At 40.7% G+C, this 21,594-nt stretch overlaps 1 protein-coding gene across 2 annotated transcripts in view; it reads left to right on the forward strand.

Moving 5' to 3' along the window:
* FSHR (follicle stimulating hormone receptor) overlaps positions 1-21,594 on the forward strand; it is an 86,536-nt gene that overhangs the window by 51,533 nt on the left and 13,409 nt on the right. Inside the window, exons 3-8 of one of the 2 annotated variants that reach the window (XM_050894654.1) lie at positions 4,449-4,523; positions 4,916-4,990; positions 12,881-12,952; positions 15,166-15,243; positions 18,779-18,847; positions 18,963-19,037. In XM_050894654.1, the coding sequence (XP_050750611.1) occupies positions 4,449-4,523; positions 4,916-4,990; positions 12,881-12,952; positions 15,166-15,243; positions 18,779-18,847; positions 18,963-19,037 (444 nt within the window). The remainder of the gene's footprint in view (positions 1-4,448; positions 4,524-4,915; positions 4,991-12,880; positions 12,953-15,165; positions 15,244-18,778; positions 18,848-18,962; positions 19,038-21,594) is intronic. The other variant, XM_050894653.1, reaches the window with a different exon arrangement.

The raw sequence follows: 21,594 nt of genomic DNA on the forward strand, positions 1-21,594 counted from the left end.
CACAAGTTTCTACTTACTGATCTATGTTAAACTTCTATATCTGTATATATACACACACACATACACACACACACACATTTGTTTTAAATAGGCACTTTTCCTAGCAGGGGAAAAATGACCCTCTCCATGTCTGTGTGCTCCGCTCTGATCCTGAAAGGAATTCTTATCATAAAAGACATATAAATGTCCAGTCTTTTATTCTTTCATTATTTTGAAATATGAGAACGTTTGGCTGCAAGACCATTAGTTTGTGAGTTTAATACAGTCTTGCTTTTGCTGTAAGACTTTGATTACTCTAAGAGACTTTTTCTTTAGAGGACTACAAAGAAACTGCCATGAACTATAAATTCCTTGCTAATAGAATTGTTTAAAAGGCCATTTCAATGTATCTTGATTTTTATGGGTTGCACTTTGAGTGCAGCTGGTTTGAAGAGGAATACTTCTTCTGCTTCACGCTGGGCTCTGTCACAGATGTCACAAAGATGTACCCCCAGCCTTGCCTAAGGGCAGCTTTGCAGGCAGGTTAAACCGAGCTGCGACTGTACTGTCTTACAGGCAGCACCTTCCTCCTCCTCTTCGTTTTCCGTCTCTCTCCCTACTGTCACTGGCTCCGGCTATTGCACATGGAAATGCTACACTGCAGTCAGTTGCTTGTGAATAGGTAATAACAATTACAGTTTGCTACTTTAGTGGCAAATTAGAGGAAATTCTTTAGACGTGTGATGTTGTCACACCTTAAAGTCTTACATTCTCTTTGAAGAAAAATAAAAACAATTATACTTTGTGCCTTTGTAAAACATTTTTACTGAATAGTTTTTCCTCTTTCAGGCTGTGTTTGAGTAAACAATTTATGCTTTTGAGGATCACTGTTGATTTCAATAGAGCTGTGCATGCAGTGGAAACTAAGCTTAGGCAGATGCCTAAGCACTTTGCAACCACTGGGTGGTTTGGGGTTTTGGAGGTTTGGGGTTTTTTAAGAAATTGCCCCTGATTGTTTTGCATACCATCTATTCAAAGGCTTGCATGCATCAGAAATGATGCTCAAATTGCCGTCTGGATTTGCTGCGATAGCTAACAGTAGAGCTAATAGTATCATTCATTACAAACAAACAACATAATAAGAGTCCCATCTTCTCTTGTGATGACATATAATAAGATATGCATTACGAGCAATCATCTGTTTGTGTGTATTTATACTGTAAGACAAATCACTTGCACAAATACTGGCCAGCAATCCCCTTTTTCTGTTTGTAGTTGCTGCTGCAGGTATTATTTGCTCTCCTCTACAGAGGATCTGAGTCTGCTGAGTTGGTGGTTTGATGTGAGCAGCAGTGGTTCGTACTTTTAATGCCAGAGATACCTGTATCCAAGATAGTGTTCTTTGGGTTTTCCATGAGCAGGGTGTGCATTTTTTGCCAGGTACGAATAAATTCTTCACGCAAATTATGCAACCAAAATCCAGACTAGTGCTGCCTGTTGTTCACAGTGTGTGACTGATCTCCTAAACGGAATGGGTTTTTTTAATTTATTCTTCTTACCTGAATGACAGCCTTAACAGGTATATGGACACCCCAAAGGACAAGAATAGCAATGGCCTTCTGTCAGAAAACAGCACTTTAGTGCTGCAAACTGGGATTCATCTGCAAAGAATGAAGATGAGTAAGGTCATCACCAACAGGATTTCCTGGAGAGAGTGTAGCAGAGGATGCACAAATCATTGCGGGGGACAGAGGGTCTTGCCCTTTTCCCTCACCCCCCATAATCCCCTGAACACAGAGGACGAAGCCCAACACCAGAAGGGTTACTGTCTTCTGCCATTGACAAGTTTCCCTTTTGTTCCCTTTATTTGTCTTGAGAGGCTCATAACCACAACTGCTGCAGTGGTTGTTTGCTTGAGCTAGAAGACAGCAAAAATAATTTTAAATGGACATATTTTCATTACCTGTTAAAAAAAAATGACCGTCGCCTTTGTACCTATGAATGGGAATATTAGAATGAAAGTCAAGTCATTCCCCAAATCTCTGAAAGACTCCCTTCATACGAGTGTTAATTCTTTTAAAAACTTAATCTTGTAAAAACAGTTTAGAGATTCCTATCTTCCTACCTCTCTTTCATTCCTTCTTTAACCATGCATTCTCCAAGCCTTCCAAAGTGTCATGGCCTGCTCATGCCCTACTTTAATCAGATCTGTATCTTCCATTTCTGAAACTGAAACAAAGCCCATAACCCATCCCACTCTTAGGAAGCCAAAACACTGTCCTGATGCAGAAACTTTCTGTTTTAAGCATTCCATTAAAAGAGGTATATCGTCCAAGTTGTTCCAAAGTTAGATAGCAGATTGGATCATAAAAAATTATTACCCTCGACAGCCCTATCTGTTGGGTGAGGTCACTACTGTATTGTGGTTTCTTAATAAACTTTTTTTGCCTATATAAGACCAACAAATCTGCAACATTTTTCCCTGAGCTGTTTAGTGGCATGAAATCTCTTCTGGCTAAATGGATTTGTTGGTATTAAATGTTCTGCTCTTTCTGTGATTTTTTTTTTTTTTTCCTAGACTACTGATTTTTAGATTGTGGGGAATGGCAAATATACTGCTGACCGTCCAAAAAGAGCATGAGCAAAACCAAACCGAATCTTAAGGCTGAGACACCGCCCATGTTGTTAAATCTTCTAGACTGTAGTTAAGTAAGTGAATTGTACTGTCATATAAATACAACGTAGGGGGTGATTGCTTCTACCATATACCTTATAATGCATTATTTTTAAAGAAAACAGGAAGATCATAAAAAGTCTTTGAAACATCCCTTGCAATGGCTGTGCACCTTGCATGGCAGGAAGGACTCTCAGTCTCAGTTGAAGCATTTTGTTGCTGCTGAAACCTAAATAATAAAGAGGAACATGTTCACATGTGAGCTGGTGATTCAGCACTGCTAAACAAACCCCGTTCTCATCGCACCCTACTGAGCACCTATTGTCAGTCCTCATGCGCTTTTATTTTCTTGTTCTCCAGTCAGTATAGAGCTCCCAGAGCAGAGGAGGGCTGGGTTTCTTCTGTAAAAACCTTGAGGAAACAGGAGGGAGAGCTTCTTATTAAAATAAAAAATATCAAACCACTGAGGCGTTTTTTAAAGCAGAAAAGGTCAGATGAGCAACTTATCTTCTTTTGCAAGGCTTTTGTTTGTCTTAAATGGGCAGGTAATTTGTCAGGTATGGTTCAGTTGTTAGTCAGAAGGAAGTGGAATACTTTTTATATTACTTGTAATAATTTTTGTGATTATTTTTGTGACTGCACCTGTCGTTACGATCTACTCTTTTACCTCAGGCCTGTTCGAAACTAATTGCAACCAATATAATTTCAAAAGAACAATATATCCAGGAACAAGTGCCAGCCAGTTTGCAATCTGACCATTTATCCAAGGTTTCACTCCAAAGATGTGCACAGTTACCTTGCCATTAAAATCCAATAGACCATCACACTATCACTGAGTTATATCTGTATTACAAATTTTTCTTCCTACAGCTGACCTCAGCCTGGGAAATAGCATTGTTGCACCACTTCCAAAAATGTCAGTGGGGAATCTTTTGGCATAGCTGTCTTTACCTCAACTTTCCTGGTCACTGCCAGCATAAGGGATGTAATCAGGACAGGTTGCACTGCAGTACTTACCTCTTGATTCACCAGGAGATCTCCTGAGCTCTAAATTACACCAGAACCTGAGCCATCTCTTTGCCATCCCACAGATTAAGAGAGAAAAAAAATATGTATTCTGGACCAGCAGGAGATGCATTCTGGTGTGTTGATACCAGAAAACCAGCCATTTTTATTCTGCAGTTCTGTGGTTGGAAGTAGACATTAATTATATACAGAAGAGATCAAACAGGGTTTTGTCCAAGGTATGGAAGACTTCTTCATGTCTGTGGTCTCCAGCTCCTGCTAATAAGGATGTGTCTGCTGGTGGCTTAATTTTAATCTCTGTAATTTACATCAGGTCAAGACAGCATCTTGTCCTACTGCTGAAGTTGTGTCATATTTCTTGGGAACTTTTTAGCTGACTTCTCTATTTCAGTCGCCTTTCACCCCCTCTTTTCTTCACCGAGTTAAAAGCTTTCATTAAATCTCTGTCACTAATTAGTGATGTCAGAGATCCAATAGCCAATGATGGATGAGCCCTGCCTTCTAATACACAGGGAATGGTGACAGCAGGAGGTGCAGGACTGCCATTACAGATACAAACTTCAGCCTCAGAAGATGTCTGTTCCTGACTGTTGTTGTTTGGCTTGGTGGCAGCTCATCGGTGTTTTTGGGGTCTGTTTTCTTATCTGATATCCACCTTATTTTTAAAACTCATCAGTAATCTAGGAAGAAGTTCCTTGTGAATTTTTCACTTGTCCATTCTCTGCTTCACCATGGCTTGAAATATCTTGACTTTTAAATTATTTTTCAGAGAGATCTCACAGAATGATGCCTTGGAGGTCATAGAAGCAAATGTGTTTTCCAACCTTCCCAAACTACATGAAATGTAAGTAATAAGCAATCTAAATTCAAAGGAGACAATTATAAAGATTCACGATAGGCAAGTATCAAAGGTTTTGCAGTTTGGTTCAGGGAAGCTCTGAAGATTTCATAGTGATAAAGGAACATTTGAAATCTCCCTTTGTCTTTTCCATCTTCTTGTCTAACTGTCCCTTTCTTTCCCTGGTCAGCCTGAAAGTTATCCTCAAACCACAGCTGGTATCAAAAGGTGGTGGGGTCTGCCAGTCTGTGGTAGGCTGCTCTTTGAAATCGTGCAGATCTTCTGCTGTCAAAGAGAAAATCTCAGCGTATAGTACCACTACATCATGGGACAACCACAGATATTTTAAGATCAATATATTGATACATTTCCTCTGATGTTTCATTTTCTTTTTGCAGAAGAATTGAGAAGGCCAACAACCTCGTGTACATTGATCAAGATGCCTTCCAACACCTTCCTAGCCTCAGATATTTGTAAGATCTTTTGCTCTTTGTGAAGTACTATAGTCATTTTGAATGATACAGATGTGTTTCTGTCCAACCTGTGCTGAGCACTTTTGGTAATAAGACATGATAATGCCCTCTCTCCCCCTGCTAGTTGCACATTGTCAATCCACATTTTCATCCCCAGGCCTGCACACAGTCCTCAAAAAAGCTGAAGATAATACCTTCCATGGAGTATTCACACACATAAGATCCTTGAGCCTTTCTAAGCAACAGGTGGGAACTGAGTGATGAGAAAACGAGCTGGGCCTTTTTTCTGTCTATAAAAACAACTTTAGGTTGAAACTCCTCCTGAGAGCTTTGGGACAAAATCTCTCTCATCTGTCTTTGCTATGGCTCTGCCTTCTGTTATACTTCATACACATGGTATTAAGCATTCAAATTCTCTTTTCTTTAGCAATAAGTGCCAAAGAAAAAAAACATAATGAAAACCATTGCTATAGCAATGGTTTTCATTAACACTTGATGTGAGATGATTAAAACCTTAGAATACAAATGTATTGGTGTATGGTTTAACTTTATTTCATTAGCCAGCCTTATCAAGAATGCCACTTGCACAACTGTGGTTGCCACATCTGCTCCCATGGGGTTGCCATTACAATTAAGTGATAATTGAATCCATCCCTAAAATAAACCTTTACCCAAAAATATTTTCACAGCTTTTAGCATGTGATCTTAACAGGACTAATAATTTCTCCTCTGCATAAAACCCCAACAAAGTCCAATGAACTCGGTTTAACAGTAATTGTTTTTAATAGCCGTAGTTTAAATAAGCTCCCACGGTGTTCTTTGCTGAACAATGGCATACACACCCAGCAGGATATTAGCTTAACTTTTGTATGTCCATCCACCTGAGCACATATACCTAACCTTGTTTTCCTAACTTACACAAGAAGCCTTACTTATCCAAGAAGCCTGATCATGATTTCTACATTTGAGTACATAAGAGTAAGTGCTTAATTGTCCGGTTAGATATTTCTTAAAGATGGGATGAAATCAGGTCAGTGGTCTAATAAGCATAGCTCCCAGTAAGCTAATAATTGTTTAAGGTCTCTGAAAATCACTAGCATCTGACAGGTTCTGAGCTCAAAAATGCCAAAAGGCATTGATTTGAATTTGACTTTAAGATTTGAGATTTAAGGTTTGGATTTTAAGAGATAAGATGTATTTAGCGCTACACAAACCATTATAGTTTAAGCCCTCATGGAACTAGAATACATCGTTAGAGTTGCGGTAGGATTGTCGTTCTCCCCAGTATTTTTACCAATATCTGCTTTATCGAATTCACCAGGCACCTTGATAAACTTTAACTTTTTTATGTCCATAACTGAAACACAGATTTTTCTCTTAGCAGTAGGGAAATAAAGACTTAAATTTGCATTGTCATGAGAAGAAATCATATGCCTTTTTCCTTTGGTTTCAAGCCTGAGTCATTCAGCGGTGACTGCTGTCTTTGAGTAATTCTGGCTACCTATGAATGAAAACACAGCATTTGTTTATCCCATGTAAAATCCCCAGAACAAGCTGCTATGGGTAGTACAGTTGTCAGGTGTACAGATGGTTAGAAAGAATGGGAGCACATTTATCTCACACAAAATTGAAGAACAAGAAGAAGAAATGTGAACATAGTAATGAACACACTAATTTCCGTGATTTTTTAAATGTGGGACACAAACTCTAGGTCGTGAGGAAAAGGTAAATCCCCACTTTAACTATCCGAAGTAGTAGAAGTTTTTGTCTTGACTTTAGTGGGTGCTCCCTCTTTTGAACATTTGTCATTCCACACTCCCATACACATTGGCTCAAACACTCAGACATGCGACCTCTATAAAAATTCAGCTGCAGCAGCTCTACTGTGACCTATAGAAGCAACAGATTAAAAATATAGAGGATTGCTTGTCTAACTAACCATTCCCCACTCCTCTTTGGCTAGTTCTACTCACTGGCTGAAATCAGAGGAAAATATATTTTGGGTACTTTTTAAGGTATTCTCTCTTGTGGGCACACAGGACCGGAAGAGACTCCCCAGACTACTGTATCCCATTTCTTACTGGCTCCACTCCATGTATCCCATTAATTAAGTGCTTTATTGACATTTTTTATGCTCTCCACCGTTCCCTGCTTTCTGTCTTTTTTCCAGGGGAGGCTTTTCCAAAAACTCAATGATTTGGTGACTAGAAAATTTTCTTTAATTTTATTCATGGCCACTTCATTCACATTCATTCTTGTGCCAAAGCTTTTCTCTAATTTAAATTGATAAAATCCATCTTTGGTGTTTACTCCACTTATGGATTTATGCTGCATCCCCTCTGTGCCTTCATTTTAGGAGGCAAAAAAAAAAAACCCTCCTGTACGACTACAAATAGTACAAAAGGTGCAGGCTTCATGGCTCTGAGAGTCTGAACAGATAAATGTATCTTTCGTGCTAATGACAAGGTTTGAGGCAGCTGTGCTGGGGGTATAAATCAGCGCACACCTTTGGCTTCAGTGGAGCTACGCCAAGTCACACCATAGGGATCAGGAGCAGGACCCGCAGTCCCTCTAAGAGCCTTCCACGTAGCAGTGACCTGGGTGTGATGCCGAGTTACATCATGCTCAGGTCACTCTCTCTACGTACAGTCATACTTTTGTGCTCTCTCTTGGCACGTTTCTGTAGGAAAGACTGCCATTTTCTCCATCATCTCGTTTCACTCACTGGTGCTTGCCCTTTTAGAAACCTCCCCTTGAAAAGGCAGAGAGTTTTACTGTTTGAAAGAACAGGACTGAAATTTAATGAGAAAGCAGAAACCTTAATGGAAGGCTGCAAATGGCAGTTGGTAAAGGTAACCCAGTCCTGGTATTCACCTTCCAGTGACATATGAGGAAGGGTCAATTAGTAAAAATATGAGGCAAGATGCTGAGGGGAGCTCATGTGGGCCTAGAGTTTAAAATAATTCAGAAAAGAGTTAAGCATCTGTGTGGATAGAAATGCTATCAACAGCTATTTGAGAAATGACAAAAATTTTAAGGCCACGAAGGGAAACTAACACACTTTGGACATCACAGCCTAATTCTCCCATTAACTGCTGGAAGTTAGGAAGGAATAGCAAGTGATTTCATAAATATCTTGTCACAAAATAGATTAGGAGATTCTGTCTGACCATACGCGGGGTTGTGTGTGAGTGGAAAAGCAAACCTGATGCTGGTTCCACTGGGACGTACTGCTGTTGCCCATGTGGTGTATCTTCTCCCCAGCTGGGGTCCACGCCAGCTTCCCAAATAGTCCACACTGAGGCAGCAGAGCTGGAGCTGGAGATGGAGGCCCGTACTCAGAGAGGTCCTTGGCCCAACCTTCTGCTGCAGACCCTGCTGTAGACCTCTGTAGCCCTTCTGGTCTGACCCACCAGTCAGAACAGCTGGCACAGGCACCCTTGTATCTCGGTGTAAAGAGGTATGGCGAGACCCAGCTGCAACCAGCATGCCAAAGCAGGGGGACTCGGGTACCTGCCCACTGCTGGGCCCGTTGTGGTTCTTCTGAAGTTTCCAGCCACAGAAAGCAGTCTGGCAGGATACGAGACGCATGGTCTGTTTCCTCATGACAGTGCTGTGGCTGTGAGAGAACTGTTAAAACACAATTCAGAAAATCTTGCAGAAGAATATGTATTTACTGGCAGTTTTCATAAAAAAAAAAAGGAGAAAAATTAATCAGTGTTAATGCCTGAGACTGAGCCTAGGCCCCATAGCCCATCAGTTTAATGACCTTTGCAACACGTTGCTTGCAAGGCTTTCTCTGTGCTGCTTCAAAAATAGTTGCATTGCCATTAGGTCTTATTTATGGGCAGGCAAGAAGCTCTGGCTAGCCTTGTCAGTCCTCTCATCAGCTTCATGGGCTCATTACAGCCACTAGCTGTTGAACATTAATATGCTTTTATCTCTGCCAACTTGGGTACAAATACATTTCCTGCTCACCCCACTGCCTTTGTCTCCTGCATCATCATTACTAGTATGACAAAAACACAAGGAGAGAAAAGTGCAAAAAAAATGCAACACTAAAAAAATGCAATGCTGAAATACTCTAAACCTTCTAAAAAAATGCAACCTTAATTTTCTCACCAGTCTTTTAGAAGCAGTGAAGAGGATTGTTAATTGGCCTTTTTGGATATATGCCAAAGAGACAGACTGCTTCAAAATGGTAACTTATTGACCTTTTCATGGGTACAAGATTATTTATCTGGTTCTCATTAGGGAGAGCTGTGGCATTGTCTGTTTAATAATGTAGTGATGGCTTTTCAAACCTATTTTCTTTCCAAAATTAGTTCTCATGTGTAATCTGTGTCCTTTGGTTCTTTTTTACAGTGGATGTGTCGACGCCCTGTATTAAGCAATCTCAGCTTAAAATAGAAAGATTTAAATGTAACACTCCTTTCAGATCAATTTTGAGGGCATACAGCTGGATTGTTGGAGGGAAGGGGAAATTTAGGTCGCAAAAGCATGTGTTTTATCTGCAGAATAGTTTGCATTGTGGAGAGCAGAGCCCAACTCCAAAGTCTTGCAGCTGCTTGTACCTGCCTGGTCTTATTTCATGGAGGACCTGACACATGTGTACCTGGCATGCTTCCCAAACTTGATTTTTGCTGCAGATGCAGCAAAGTCCACAGAATCACTGACCCTTTGCGTGAAGTTGGCTCTTCAATAAAAAGAAGTGATGCTCCATTCCTTCCTTTTGCATGGCAGCCCCACGGTTAAAGACCTTGCCCCAGAAGTGGGTGTTGTGGATTACAGGCTGGGCTTAGCCTGAAAGGCTGGAACACATGAGTCAGAGGAATCTCTTGCTGGAGTCAGGCTCACGTGCAGTATAAAGTAACCAGCATGATTAAGGGACACAAAAATAATGCTTCCTGAGTGATGTTGTATTTATCTCTGCCTATCTTGGGTTTGCAATTTAGCAAATACCCACAATAAGCTGATGAGGTAAACTGTGTTCCCAGTTTTGTCAGAGTAGCTCCTACCAATTTGGCATAAAAAAGAGCAGGCATGTTGCTATATCTGGAGATAAGCAGCCAGAATCTTCCAGGAATTAGTTTCTGAAAGATTTTTTTTTCTCTGCTGAGCATGGTGCTATGTTTTCGTAAGTGCTGACTCCAGTAAGCCTTTTCAGAAAGACAATTAATGCTTTGGAAAGCAGCCATCAGCTATCTGAAAAACAGGTTCTTACCAAGCTGTTTATGCATGGCAAGGGGGGACTCAGTTATAACACAGATTAAAGAGGACACTTGTTTAAAGTGAGGCTGCTAAGGATGTATACGTTATATGGTAAATATATTGACAAAACTGTCCTGCAGGAAAGATATCCAGTAAATTGGATTATCTACATTCTAACAAGATTATCCACTTAAAGACCTCTAGAGATTTGCTGGTTGAATAAAAAGAGAGGGAAGATCTAGGCTGCAGTCTGGCTAAATATTTTTTTAGTTCTTTTTCTGCAATTAATTAAAAGAACATCCTCTCCTACTCCTAATCACCGTTCTGTGCCTCTCTGCAATCAGTGCTTTGTGCCACCTGTAGATTTACTTCAATATATAATGATTTGACAAAGATGCCTTCCCCTTCATCTCATGCTGTTCAGTTGACATCAGTACAAACTGAGTCCTAAACACTTTGGGATTACTGGAAAGATCAGGACTATGGTATCACCCAAGGCTTTGAATGTGTTTTTTCACACATGTATGGTGAAAGCCCTGCTAACCAGTGTGGCATTTTGATATGTTGGGAGTAAGTCGCCATTGGGAGCAGTGTTTGAGTAGCATATGTTAGAGTACCATCATCTTTCATTACTACAACATGAGGACTGAGATTTTCTCAGGAAAGTAGTGTAGAAAGGAAAGCTGCTCGTGTCTTCTCCTCTGTCCTGCAATAGCCACACACTACATGGTAGCAGTTTGCTTCTTCATTTACCTACTAAAGGAAATGCATGCCATAATTCATATTTAACAAGGGGCTCGTAAAAAGAATTGCATGAATTTTTAGCATGTGAATCATTTAAAATTAAAGGCAGCTTTCAACTAAAAACCTGTACATCTCCAGTAATTTAGAGAGTGTACTTTAAAATACTTTAAGGAGGGAATTACAGGTTCTTCTTCTATTGCTTCTAATTTTTTTGGCTAACTCCTTTTACAAAGTGTAAGTGCAGAAGTACTCTAAATAATAAGAGCCTTGTGAAATTCACCTGCTTCATTAATCATGCTTTCTATTTAACTACATGTAATAGTTTTTCAAAGGCATTTTTGTAGAGCTTTCTCGGTCACACGGGACAGCTGTTATTTTTAAGCTAATGCAATGTCAGACCACTCTGACTCCTGAGACGAAACAGTCATGACATTTCAGCAACTTTCCCAAATTGGCTTCTTGAATATTCACTATACTTCTTTATTTTTTTCCTGCATATAATGCATTGCTTTTTGTTATAAGATGAGAGAGATAACAAGTTGGCTTTCCAACATCTGAGGATATCCAGATACCAGCTCAGAGAGCTCAGAGCAGTATTTATGCAAGTGAATGACTATTCTATGGACCTGTGTGTCACCCTGAGTGCCCAAATGTAGGATTTGGTTGTCACATGGAGGTGTTCAGTTTCAGTTCAGATTATGAAATCTGAAAGGTTGCAACTCTCCTGAAATAATCTAGGTTCATAATAAACATCAAATGAATGCTGTTACTTTTTTCCAGTCTCAAGCAGTCTTTTTCATCACCATTCAACTATTCAGGAATGAATCTGCAAAAAAAAAATCACATCCAGTAATGAAAGAATATTGTTGTGTTTAAGTGCCAGGATAAAAAATACCTTCCATATACTACTAATACGTTCCTTAAGGAACCAATATTCTCAGTGAAAAGTTACCTTCTCTACCATCTCACATATTAAAAATACAAAGATATAACTAAACTTTCAAGAACCCAAATTTTCTCTTTGTTTGGTAGAGTCAAAAAGAGACATTTTGGTGGCTGGGAAAACCTCCCAGCTGGTCAGAGCCCAGCCTGGTTCAGCTCCTCCTCCCTCCTGCGCTCAGCCCTCCTTCCGAGCATCAGCAGCCACCAGCCATTTCCTGCTGCGTGGCAATATCATGTTTGTCCTCCCCTTGCTACTGCTCTGGATAACAAAATTTGCTTAAATTAGACGTGGTGCAGCTCTGTGGATACCTGTGATCGTGTTTCCTCGCTGGCTGTGGGCACAGGGTTGTCCTTCAGAGTCAGTGTTTCTGGGACGGTGTTTCGTGGACAGGAACCACGCAGAGGCCAGTGATGCTTGCCATGGTGGGAGGGTGAAGGTAGTTAAATACGGAAGCTCAGGCCCATTTCCAGTGACACAAACTGCTGAAACATTCACATGTGTTCGGTTCCTCGCTATTGGAGGTGCCTGGGAATAAAGCGTCCTAATTCTCTCTTACTTTCATGAAATAATGTTATTTCCAGTGGAATTAATGTATCCTCTATTAGAGTAGAAGGTTAAAATTGTGGTGAGTTGATACTTTTGTCTTGAAAGAGCTACTATGAAAATAATTACCCTGTGTCAGTGCAGTTGATTTCTTAGAATATGGTTGGGAAATTAATACCGACAGTTTCCTGAGATCATCAGGAGGGACTGTGAAATTATCTGAGGTAGGATTTCTCCCTCGACTCCAGTGGGACACAATTCAGCTTGTGCTTTGGAGAAAAACCTTTTTACATTACAATGTCAAGCTTCCTATGAGCGAACCCCCAGTTTGTGGCTAAAATCTGCCTTTTGTGGCTGCCATTTTAAGACCAATGTTCTTTCTTCTTTGTTAATTAGTGCTTTGTTCCTGGGGCAGAGCGAATAATCTTCATCTGTTCTCTCCCCCTTAGGTTAATATCAAACACTGGGCTTCGGTTTTTACCTGCTGTCCATAAAGTGCACTCTTTCCAGAAAGTTTTACTGTAAGTTTTAACATCTGCTTTTCACTTTTTAAAAGCTCCCTTTGAATGTTCTCCTGCTCCAACAAAACCTTTCAAGACGTGATTCCCCTTGTGTTCGCTTATTAGCTTCATGGCAGCATTTTGGGTTGTAACTTTGTAGGTGTTGATGATAATGTGGCCCGAAAGGTCTCAGTTCTCTCTACGTCTCCATTCTACAAAGTATTATAACTTGCACTTTACAGACCACTGTTCCTTTAACTACAGTATGAGTGTGTGCCTGGATGTCCCAGGGGATGGATAACAGCCTTTTACTCCTCTTTCACCAGTTGAAATCCGAACCAGGCTGGTGGCAGTGGAAATTTGTTGGCACCTGGTGACAGTTCTCTGGCCTGCATGGGAAGAGTTGCTGGTCTCAGAGCTGTTTTCCGTGGAGAGGTGGCCACATCAAGAGAACAAAAAAAGAAAAAAAACACAGGGAAATATCTCTACCATGCTAATTTTTTTTCACTGGCAGCAAAACTGTCCAGAGAATGAAGTATTTTTTTCTATGGAAAATTCCAGTGCCAACAGGGAAAAAAGTACTTGTGTAAAATTTTGTGTGAAAGCAGGCGCTTTTTTTCTGTAAAAGCACCATTTCTTCTGTAAAAAATGTATACCAGAAAAAGCTTGATTTTTTTTTCACTGAAAAGGATCTTGACATAAATTTTTCAATCTGTTCTTAGTATGAAAGCAGAAAACCTAGGAAATAAGCAACTATTTCTTCTCTTCCTTTGGACAAGATATATTGTTAACGCACAGGCAAAGTTCTGCATGTTCAAATCTTTGATTAGAAGATTTCAAGCTGCAGAAACATTAATCCTGCAATTGTCTTAGTTATGGACATTAATATAAATAAAAATGCATAGGAAACATAGAAGGGGGGTGCCTGAATACAGTATACACACACATAAGATAAGAAATAAATTTCTGTAATACACTTGACATACATAATTCTGAGAACTGCACTTCAGGGCTCCCCAAAACCATCAAGAAAATGCAACAGATATGGAGCTACAGAGCTTTCCTCCTGTATACCGTTATGTTTATTATCAGTCTTAACTAGACTTGAATTATTGTGTCCTGCTGAGCCATATTTATTTTCTTTTCAGGTGAAACTCCTCACTTTCCTGTAAGAATAAGTAAGCCTTGATACTGCTTGAGTCCCAAACCAGATCTTAGTTCAAACCCTGGCCCCACTGAGGTCAATAAGAAAATTCCCGTTGGCTTCAGTTGTGCCAATATTTAAGTCCCAAAGATAGGTCTTGATGGGTCGTTGATGTTTATAAAGGGCTTGTGCAGATCCTTAGCAGAGGGGTAAATTTCACTTGTATGGGTGCGCTCCCTCCCTATTCCTACCTCTGCTGACTTCAGTTTGCAGAATGAGGCCTCTGTGTGTCACTTACTTAATGCAGAGTTGTGGCCGTATTCAACTGTCAGCATGAGATAATTTTGAAACCGTGCTTAATTTCAAGCTTTGCAGATAATTCATTTTGTTCTGTGCTTTCCAACAGAAACGGCATGAAAACAACCACATTCCCAGTCTAAATTATGAGTAATACTGTTTAACTTCTTTGACGTCTATTTTGAGCAAGCAACAGAACGTGTATCTGCCGTTCCTTTTTTCCTATCAGTCAAAACTGCTGGAAGACTGAAATGCCTACTTGTCAGTTCAACAAACTGCATTGACAGGGGTCCCACATCTTAAGTTCTTAAGCACATACAAAGCTTATAAGCAACCCCATTGACATCGGCAGGGGAATGATTCGTGGGCTGATAGGTACCCTGCTGAATCAGGCCAAAAAGGCTAATGGCTTTTCTTTCTTCTGGTTGGGAGGCTGTGAGAAGGGGTGGCCTCGCAGCCCCTCAGCTTGCATTTTCTGGGTAGTAAGTTTTCTGGAGGAACTATTTCATCCACCTCAGGGTTATAAGACCCAAGCTTTTATGCATTTTAATGACTTCAGCCTATTTGAGAGGGAAGTATGGGGGTGTTGGAAATGTTTTGTTCCAGCCTTTTTTACCAGGAAGGTTTGTGCTCTGCAGACAAAATGTCTTAAAAACTTAAGTCATCACCCTCTGCTTATAATAGTTCCTCAGACTGACTGTAAGGAAAAATACTGTGTTTGAAATAGTGTATCATATTGAAAGGCTCACAGAGGTACAAAAAGGTGTAGTTTCTATTGTGTTTTATTTTTCAGAGATATTCAAGACAATATCAATATACGTACAATCGAAAGAAATTCATTCACGGGCCTGAGTTCTGAAAGTGTGATTCTGTGAGTAAGACATAGCAAATCCATTATTCTCCTTGTTAGCTCATTTATTCTCCAGAATAGGGTCAAGGAAACCAGGGGATGGGCACTATTTCATACGCTTCCAATTTCAGTTTGAGGTTTTAGATTTCTCCCCTACCCCTGAAATCTCTGTATTCTGTTTCGCTGCCATGAAAAATGAAAGCTTTTGTGGTTTTCTGTTGTATTCTAATCCTGCTCTTTATTTTAGAAGCACAGCATAGAGCAGATTTAGTAATTACTGATGCCAAAGTTAAACATGTTCCACCTACAACAGTTCCATGCAATACAAATTGTGTTCAAAAGGTTGGCATGATTCATAAATATTTACAGTCAGATACATCATTCAAAGACATTTATTACTTGGGCAAAATATATGTAGATGTTGTAGAAATATAGTATATTTGTACATAATGTTAATGCATTGATACAGGCTGGTTCACAATGCAGTTTCAAGCTGTGTGGTTAGATGACTCTACATTTGACTTGAACAGTCATGTTTCTTAATGAACTATCTGGCTTCTTTGATCCTTTCTGTTGGTATATCAAAACATACTGTTTGCTTGCTAACAAGCTGCCTTCATTTCACCTAGCCAGTGGCCAGACTGGAAAAATTTCCCACTGTGTGTGTGCAGTTTACCTTGCATACCGAAGCAGACAAGCAAGATCTGATCGACTGATTGGGCTCACGATTTTGGTGGGAGCAAGGTCAGACCATCAATATTTGAAGAGAGGCCAGTAACAAGTCACTGAGCTGCTGTCTCTCCTTTTTCCCTATCAGTTACGCACAACCTCTATCTATATCAAGTTCCCTGAAGTTTTTAACACACACACAGTTTTCTCAAATATATATTCAAGTAACGATACCCCAAATGGACTGGTTTATCTTTTCTCCTGTGATGACAATATTTGATCCTCAGGTGGGACTTTGTATTTTCAGAGCACTGAGCAACAAGTGCTGTATTTGTTTCCATAACACCACTAAGGGGTGAGATAAATATCCCAGATTTTCACTGTGATTTAACCTCTCTGTGCCACTTGAGCAGCATGAAATTGGCTTCCCCTCTCTCTCCAGGACATCTCATTGCTTATATGATTACTGCCTGGGTATTGAAGGATAGTCCTCTCTGAGGACTTAAGGCTGCTCGTTTGCTAGCAAAATTGGCCTGGGGGGGATCAAGTCCTCTTCCAGCTGCTTTGCCCTGCCTCCTGCAACAGCCTCATTGCCACGGGCTCCCCGTGCCTACCAGTGTGTGCAGGAGCAGCAAGAGCTGTGCAAGCAGACCTGGCCACCACCTGCCTGGTCAGATGATGTCCTGACTCTGCTGCAGTTATCCCTTGGGACAGAGGCCCTATGTGTGCTCTTTGAGAGTCCCTGATTAGGCTTTCCTTGTGCTGTGATGAACTTACTTCATTTTAGACCCAAATTTGCTGGTTTTCTATACAGAACTGAAGTCACTATGCAATGCAATAGAAAGTTACTGTTACAGCAACATCATTTTGTGAAACCAGGCACATCAAGATGGCATTAAAAACACCCAGGATCTATTGAACCCCCACATTCTAGGCAGACACAATTTTAGCAGGTTTAGCTGTGGCAGGCTCCAAGAATATTTAAGCCGGTAATTTGGACTGCATCTGATCTTACGCTATGCATAGGATTAGCACAGACTGGAACTGTGGATACATTTGGTTAAAAAGTGCTAGAAATTTATGGAAGAAATTCACCTTGCTTCCAGGTCTGCATGCCACTTAGAGCCTAAGGCAGAGCTTTCCTGCCCTGAAATAGAGTGTAAATAGTACCTCAGGAGCAGTGGCCTCCTGCACTGGGTGGATTTTAAAGTGTGATTTAAAAATACCGCTATAGCCATGAAATGGTGAGTAAAAGCCCATATGTCCAAGCTCTGGATCTCTGCCTCCACTGTCACATGTGGCTAATGTAAGAGTTAGTGGAGTCAATAAGGATGCTGGTTGAAGTGAAGGGAGAATTTGTCTCAACAGAAACTTGGCTATATGTAGTATAATGAGGTCTTGGGATTTAGGTAAAATTCTTTTTGCTCTTTTTACTACTTGAATGCAATTAGCCAGGTGACAGGAGTCCACATTGTATGGCAACAGTGACTCTGATTTTATGACCTTAGTGTCTCATTGCGTTAGCATCATGTTCAGTGAGAGAACGCAGTAAGTGCTAATACTGTGATTAAAAGCATATATATCAGCCTGGCAGCTACGAATGGATAAGATCAATGTAATATAATAAATGTTTTAAATGCTATAAGCAGGGACATGTCTCTCCTCTGTGCCTGCTCACTCATGTCTAATAGCGCTTGCAAGTGAAGGGGACGGTGACAGTTCTCCTGATCTGACCTGACAGACATTATAGACACGGAGCTATAGATGTACTGTCTATATCCATGACAGTACATCTGCCTGTCATGGTCAAAAGGGTAATCCTTTCAGCCAGACCCATAACTGATTTTCATGCTGACCTTAGCTCACCACCTCAGACCTTAGATAAGTGGGTCACTTGCATGCTCAGCTTTCAGTGTGAATTAGAAACAAAACGTCTAGGTTTGCTGACAGTTTAATTAAATCAGGCCATTTTTGCCATCAATCAGACTTGTCATTGCCTGTTGGAGAGGGCGTGAGTTGCAAAGTGACGTTTCAAGCGAGATGAAAGATTGCACCATAAAGATGATAAATATAACTGACCCAAATGTAAATTTCTAGGACCATGAAGGGAAGAGAGGGAAGGACGTTAAACGTTAATTAGTTAATGCACTATAGTAAAAACTTGGCAGAAAGCCCCAGGAGCTTCGATTCCCAGGTTCACTACCTGTGTCTGCTCTTAGGGGAGGGAGCCTGGGGAGGTGGGACTGGGGTAGCAGAGCAGACAGGGAGCGTAATTTGTCAAGGCAGCAGATGTAGGAGGAATCAGCCGCTTCCCAGGCAGTTTGGCACCACCGCCACCCCCCTCCTGCCCTCCTTCCCGGCTCGGTGACGGTCAGCCTCCCTCCTCCACCTGCCCAGCTGAGGACATGAGACCACCGCAGACAGCGGTCTTTTTTTCTAATAACTGCCAAAGGTTAAGCTGTGGCCCAGTGTTTCAAAAACATCTTGAAAAAAGTAAAACTAAGTGACACCGACAGCACCAGCAGGAAAGATTTTGGTCTCACCCCTCCTGGGATTAACCTGGAACAGCCTCACTGACTCTGCTGCAGCCTTCCCAGGGGAGCCATGAGCAGCGCCAGCGTCTTCATCAGCTCTGCCCCTGCTTCAGAAACTTACTTTAGCTATCATCTCTGATGGTAATGCTCATCTGCCCTATTCGTGTCTGTACTCTCCAAAGACTTCCTCCAACTATTGGGATCTTAGCAGCTAGTATTCATAGAAATGTCACCATTTGAATATCCATTTAATAATTTTATTTGTTTGAGATCTCTTTCATTGATTTGAATTACATACATTTTAGTTATGAAGCATGAGTAAGAACACAACTTTTTTTTTTTCTCTATTGCAGGTGGCTGAATAAAAATGGGATTCGGGAAATTGAGAATCATGCATTTAATGGAACCTACCTGGATGAGCTGTAACTATTTCTGTTGTTTACTATTCTGAAAAGTAATCATTAGAAGGTAGTAACTGCTGCAAGCTATTTTTTAAATCTCAGATTGTTTTAGCATAAATATCGTTGTGTTTTTCAGAAACCTAAGCGATAATCACAACCTAGAAAAATTACCAAATGAGGTTTTCCAAGGAGCCAATGGGCCCGTTGTTTTGTAAGTAATATTCAGATATTATTTTTCTCATTAACTCCCTAGAAAAGAGCAGAGAAGAACATATGAATGCCAGTCTGAATTTCAACATCTCACAAATCTTGGAGTTCAAAACAGAGGTGTAGTTCTGAATATAAAAAAAACCTGGAAGCCATAACTAAAATTTCAGTCTAGATCCATGTTTTCACTTTGTCCTCAAGTTTTTGGGAGTATTTGGATCCAGAGATTTAGGTCCGAATTCCTCTCCACAGTTGATTAAGCTCTGTAAGAGAGTAGTTCTGCTTTGTTTTTTTCCAGAGAAAAATGCTGTTAGGTTTTTGTTTGAGCAAAATCAAGAATAGGTGAGTGGGTCCTCAGTGCTTAAATCTGAATTGCTTACCACTGAAGAACTGCCCCTGCATCTCTGAAGCTTAATTCTGAAGATAAAATCCCTACCCTACAGGGATAGGGATTGGGATGTCCCATCCCCTGTAGAGATAGGTATGAGATATATCTCACACAGTTACAGCAGGATGTCTTTGGTGGGTGATAAGCTGGAAAGCGAGATCTCAGCAGTAGAGAATTCAGCAGTAGGATGCTCATGGATCTCAGTCCCCATTACCTCAAGCCACGGTTTGCCATGGGGTCTGAAAATGCCTGTGAGTGTGCACAACTGCTTGTATTTCTGAGCACAAGCCACAACACGTAAGAGCTGCAACAGAGACATGGGAGTCTTTTTTTGTCTCACCAATTCATCAGAGCCTTTTCCTCTTCCCATCTACCCTGGATGTCCAGAGAGGGCTAGGAGACATCCAGAAAGGGTGAAAAGGGGTCATTGGAGCTGTTGGAAGATTTTACACAGAGGTTAGAGTGGTTAGAAATCTAAAAAAGAGAGAGAAAAATGTCTGGTTAACCTTGAGTTCAGATCAGAGCTCTTCTGAAGGCCTTTTTTCCATGTTGTGATGGCCAGTGCACCTATGATATAAAGAGCTATGGTACGGATTACTGCATTCTGCACCATTTCCATCACTCCCTCAAAGCATCTTTCTTCTTTGGAAAAGACTGCCAGTGGAGCATCTTTTCAGCAGTAATATCATAGATGTTTCTTTGGAAAAGCATTGTTTCCTGTAGCGAAAAGTAAATGCCTTTTTCTTTTCAAGCTGTAGCTGATACAATCGTATTCTGGAGGTTTATCAAATTGATTTGGCTGTAGTTCAGATTCATTTGATAGTTCAATTTCTAACACCGAGTTATTTGTGTAAGAAGTTTTCTGTTCCATTACCAATACATCCACTATTCTATGGATGGGAAATTACCTTTTTATCCTGACTGAGATCATGAAAGAAGAGCCCTCTTACTCATCCATCACTGTAGTGTACACCAGGAATGTGCTTTCACTTGTGGAAATGATTGACCCATAATCATATCTTTGCTGGGACAAATAGTGTTGTTGCAATCAAATCTGTGTTGCAGACTGCAATGTTTTATTAGAATGAACGTCAGGATTTTTTAACTCTTGATCTTCCTGAACCAATGTCCTACAGTCAATTAATACCAACTTCTATTTTATAATTCAGCATATTAAAATAATGTGAAAGAAACACAAACACAAATAATAATGTCAGAAAGCACCAATCTTAGCCCTTGTACAGGCTACACAGCTTCCCGAATCAATTCCTTTCTCAGGCTTACAGCTCTTGACTGAATTAGAACATCTCTTTTGGAAAGACGTCAAGTTTTGAGTTAAAGGATTTCAGCGCTGACAGTAGGCAAGTAAATCAAATGGCTAATTACTCCCACACCTATACATATTCCTTCTATACAGAAATACACTGTATTTCCAACTTGGAGTTTCATAGCTTCAATTTTCAGCCATATTGTTTCATTTAATCATCTTCTGGTGCTCCCAGAGCTGTACTGGCTTACACCAGCTTTTACTGAAGTCCTTAGGAGTTCTCCAGCTGTGTCCTGACTTGGATGCAGAGCAAGGTATGGCTGTGGTCCATCCTATACTTGCAATTCGTCTTCAACAGGAAACCCACATCTGAGGGCCACAGGAGAGCTCCAGTAGATCCCCAGCTCAACAGCTGAGTCCCTGAAGCACAGCCAGAGATCAGTTTAGATACAAGCATGGAGAAAATTGTTCTCACCGATCAGTCTGCACCTCTCTGATTTCTACTCCGCCAGCCATTTCTTGCTATTTCTGTATGTGCCTTTCAAACCTCATCAGTTGGTCAGTATTTTTGCTAATCCAACAGAGACTCCCAGTGGGAAAGGGAAGTGATTGGAAGAGAAGTCAGATTCATTTTGCTGTTCCTGCACTGGCTGCTGTCAAGGCTGAGGACTAGCAGCCAAGCAATAGTAATACAAGAACGTGTATTCCAGTCACCAATGCTTTCTGGTCTGATTTCCTACTGCCACTTTATTGTCTTGTTCATCATGCTTATTTAATTTATCAAGCCTCTAACTAGAGAGCAATGTCCCAGAGAACCTCTGCACTGAGATCTGTGTGTGATGACTCAGTGGGGGAAGTTACTAAACCACCGGCACGATGTCTGTGTTTGCTGTTCGCGGGCTTGTC

Source organism: Gymnogyps californianus, chromosome 3 (assembly GCF_018139145.2).
Source record: "Gymnogyps californianus isolate 813 chromosome 3, ASM1813914v2, whole genome shotgun sequence".
Lineage (NCBI taxonomy): Eukaryota > Metazoa > Chordata > Aves > Accipitriformes > Cathartidae > Gymnogyps > Gymnogyps californianus.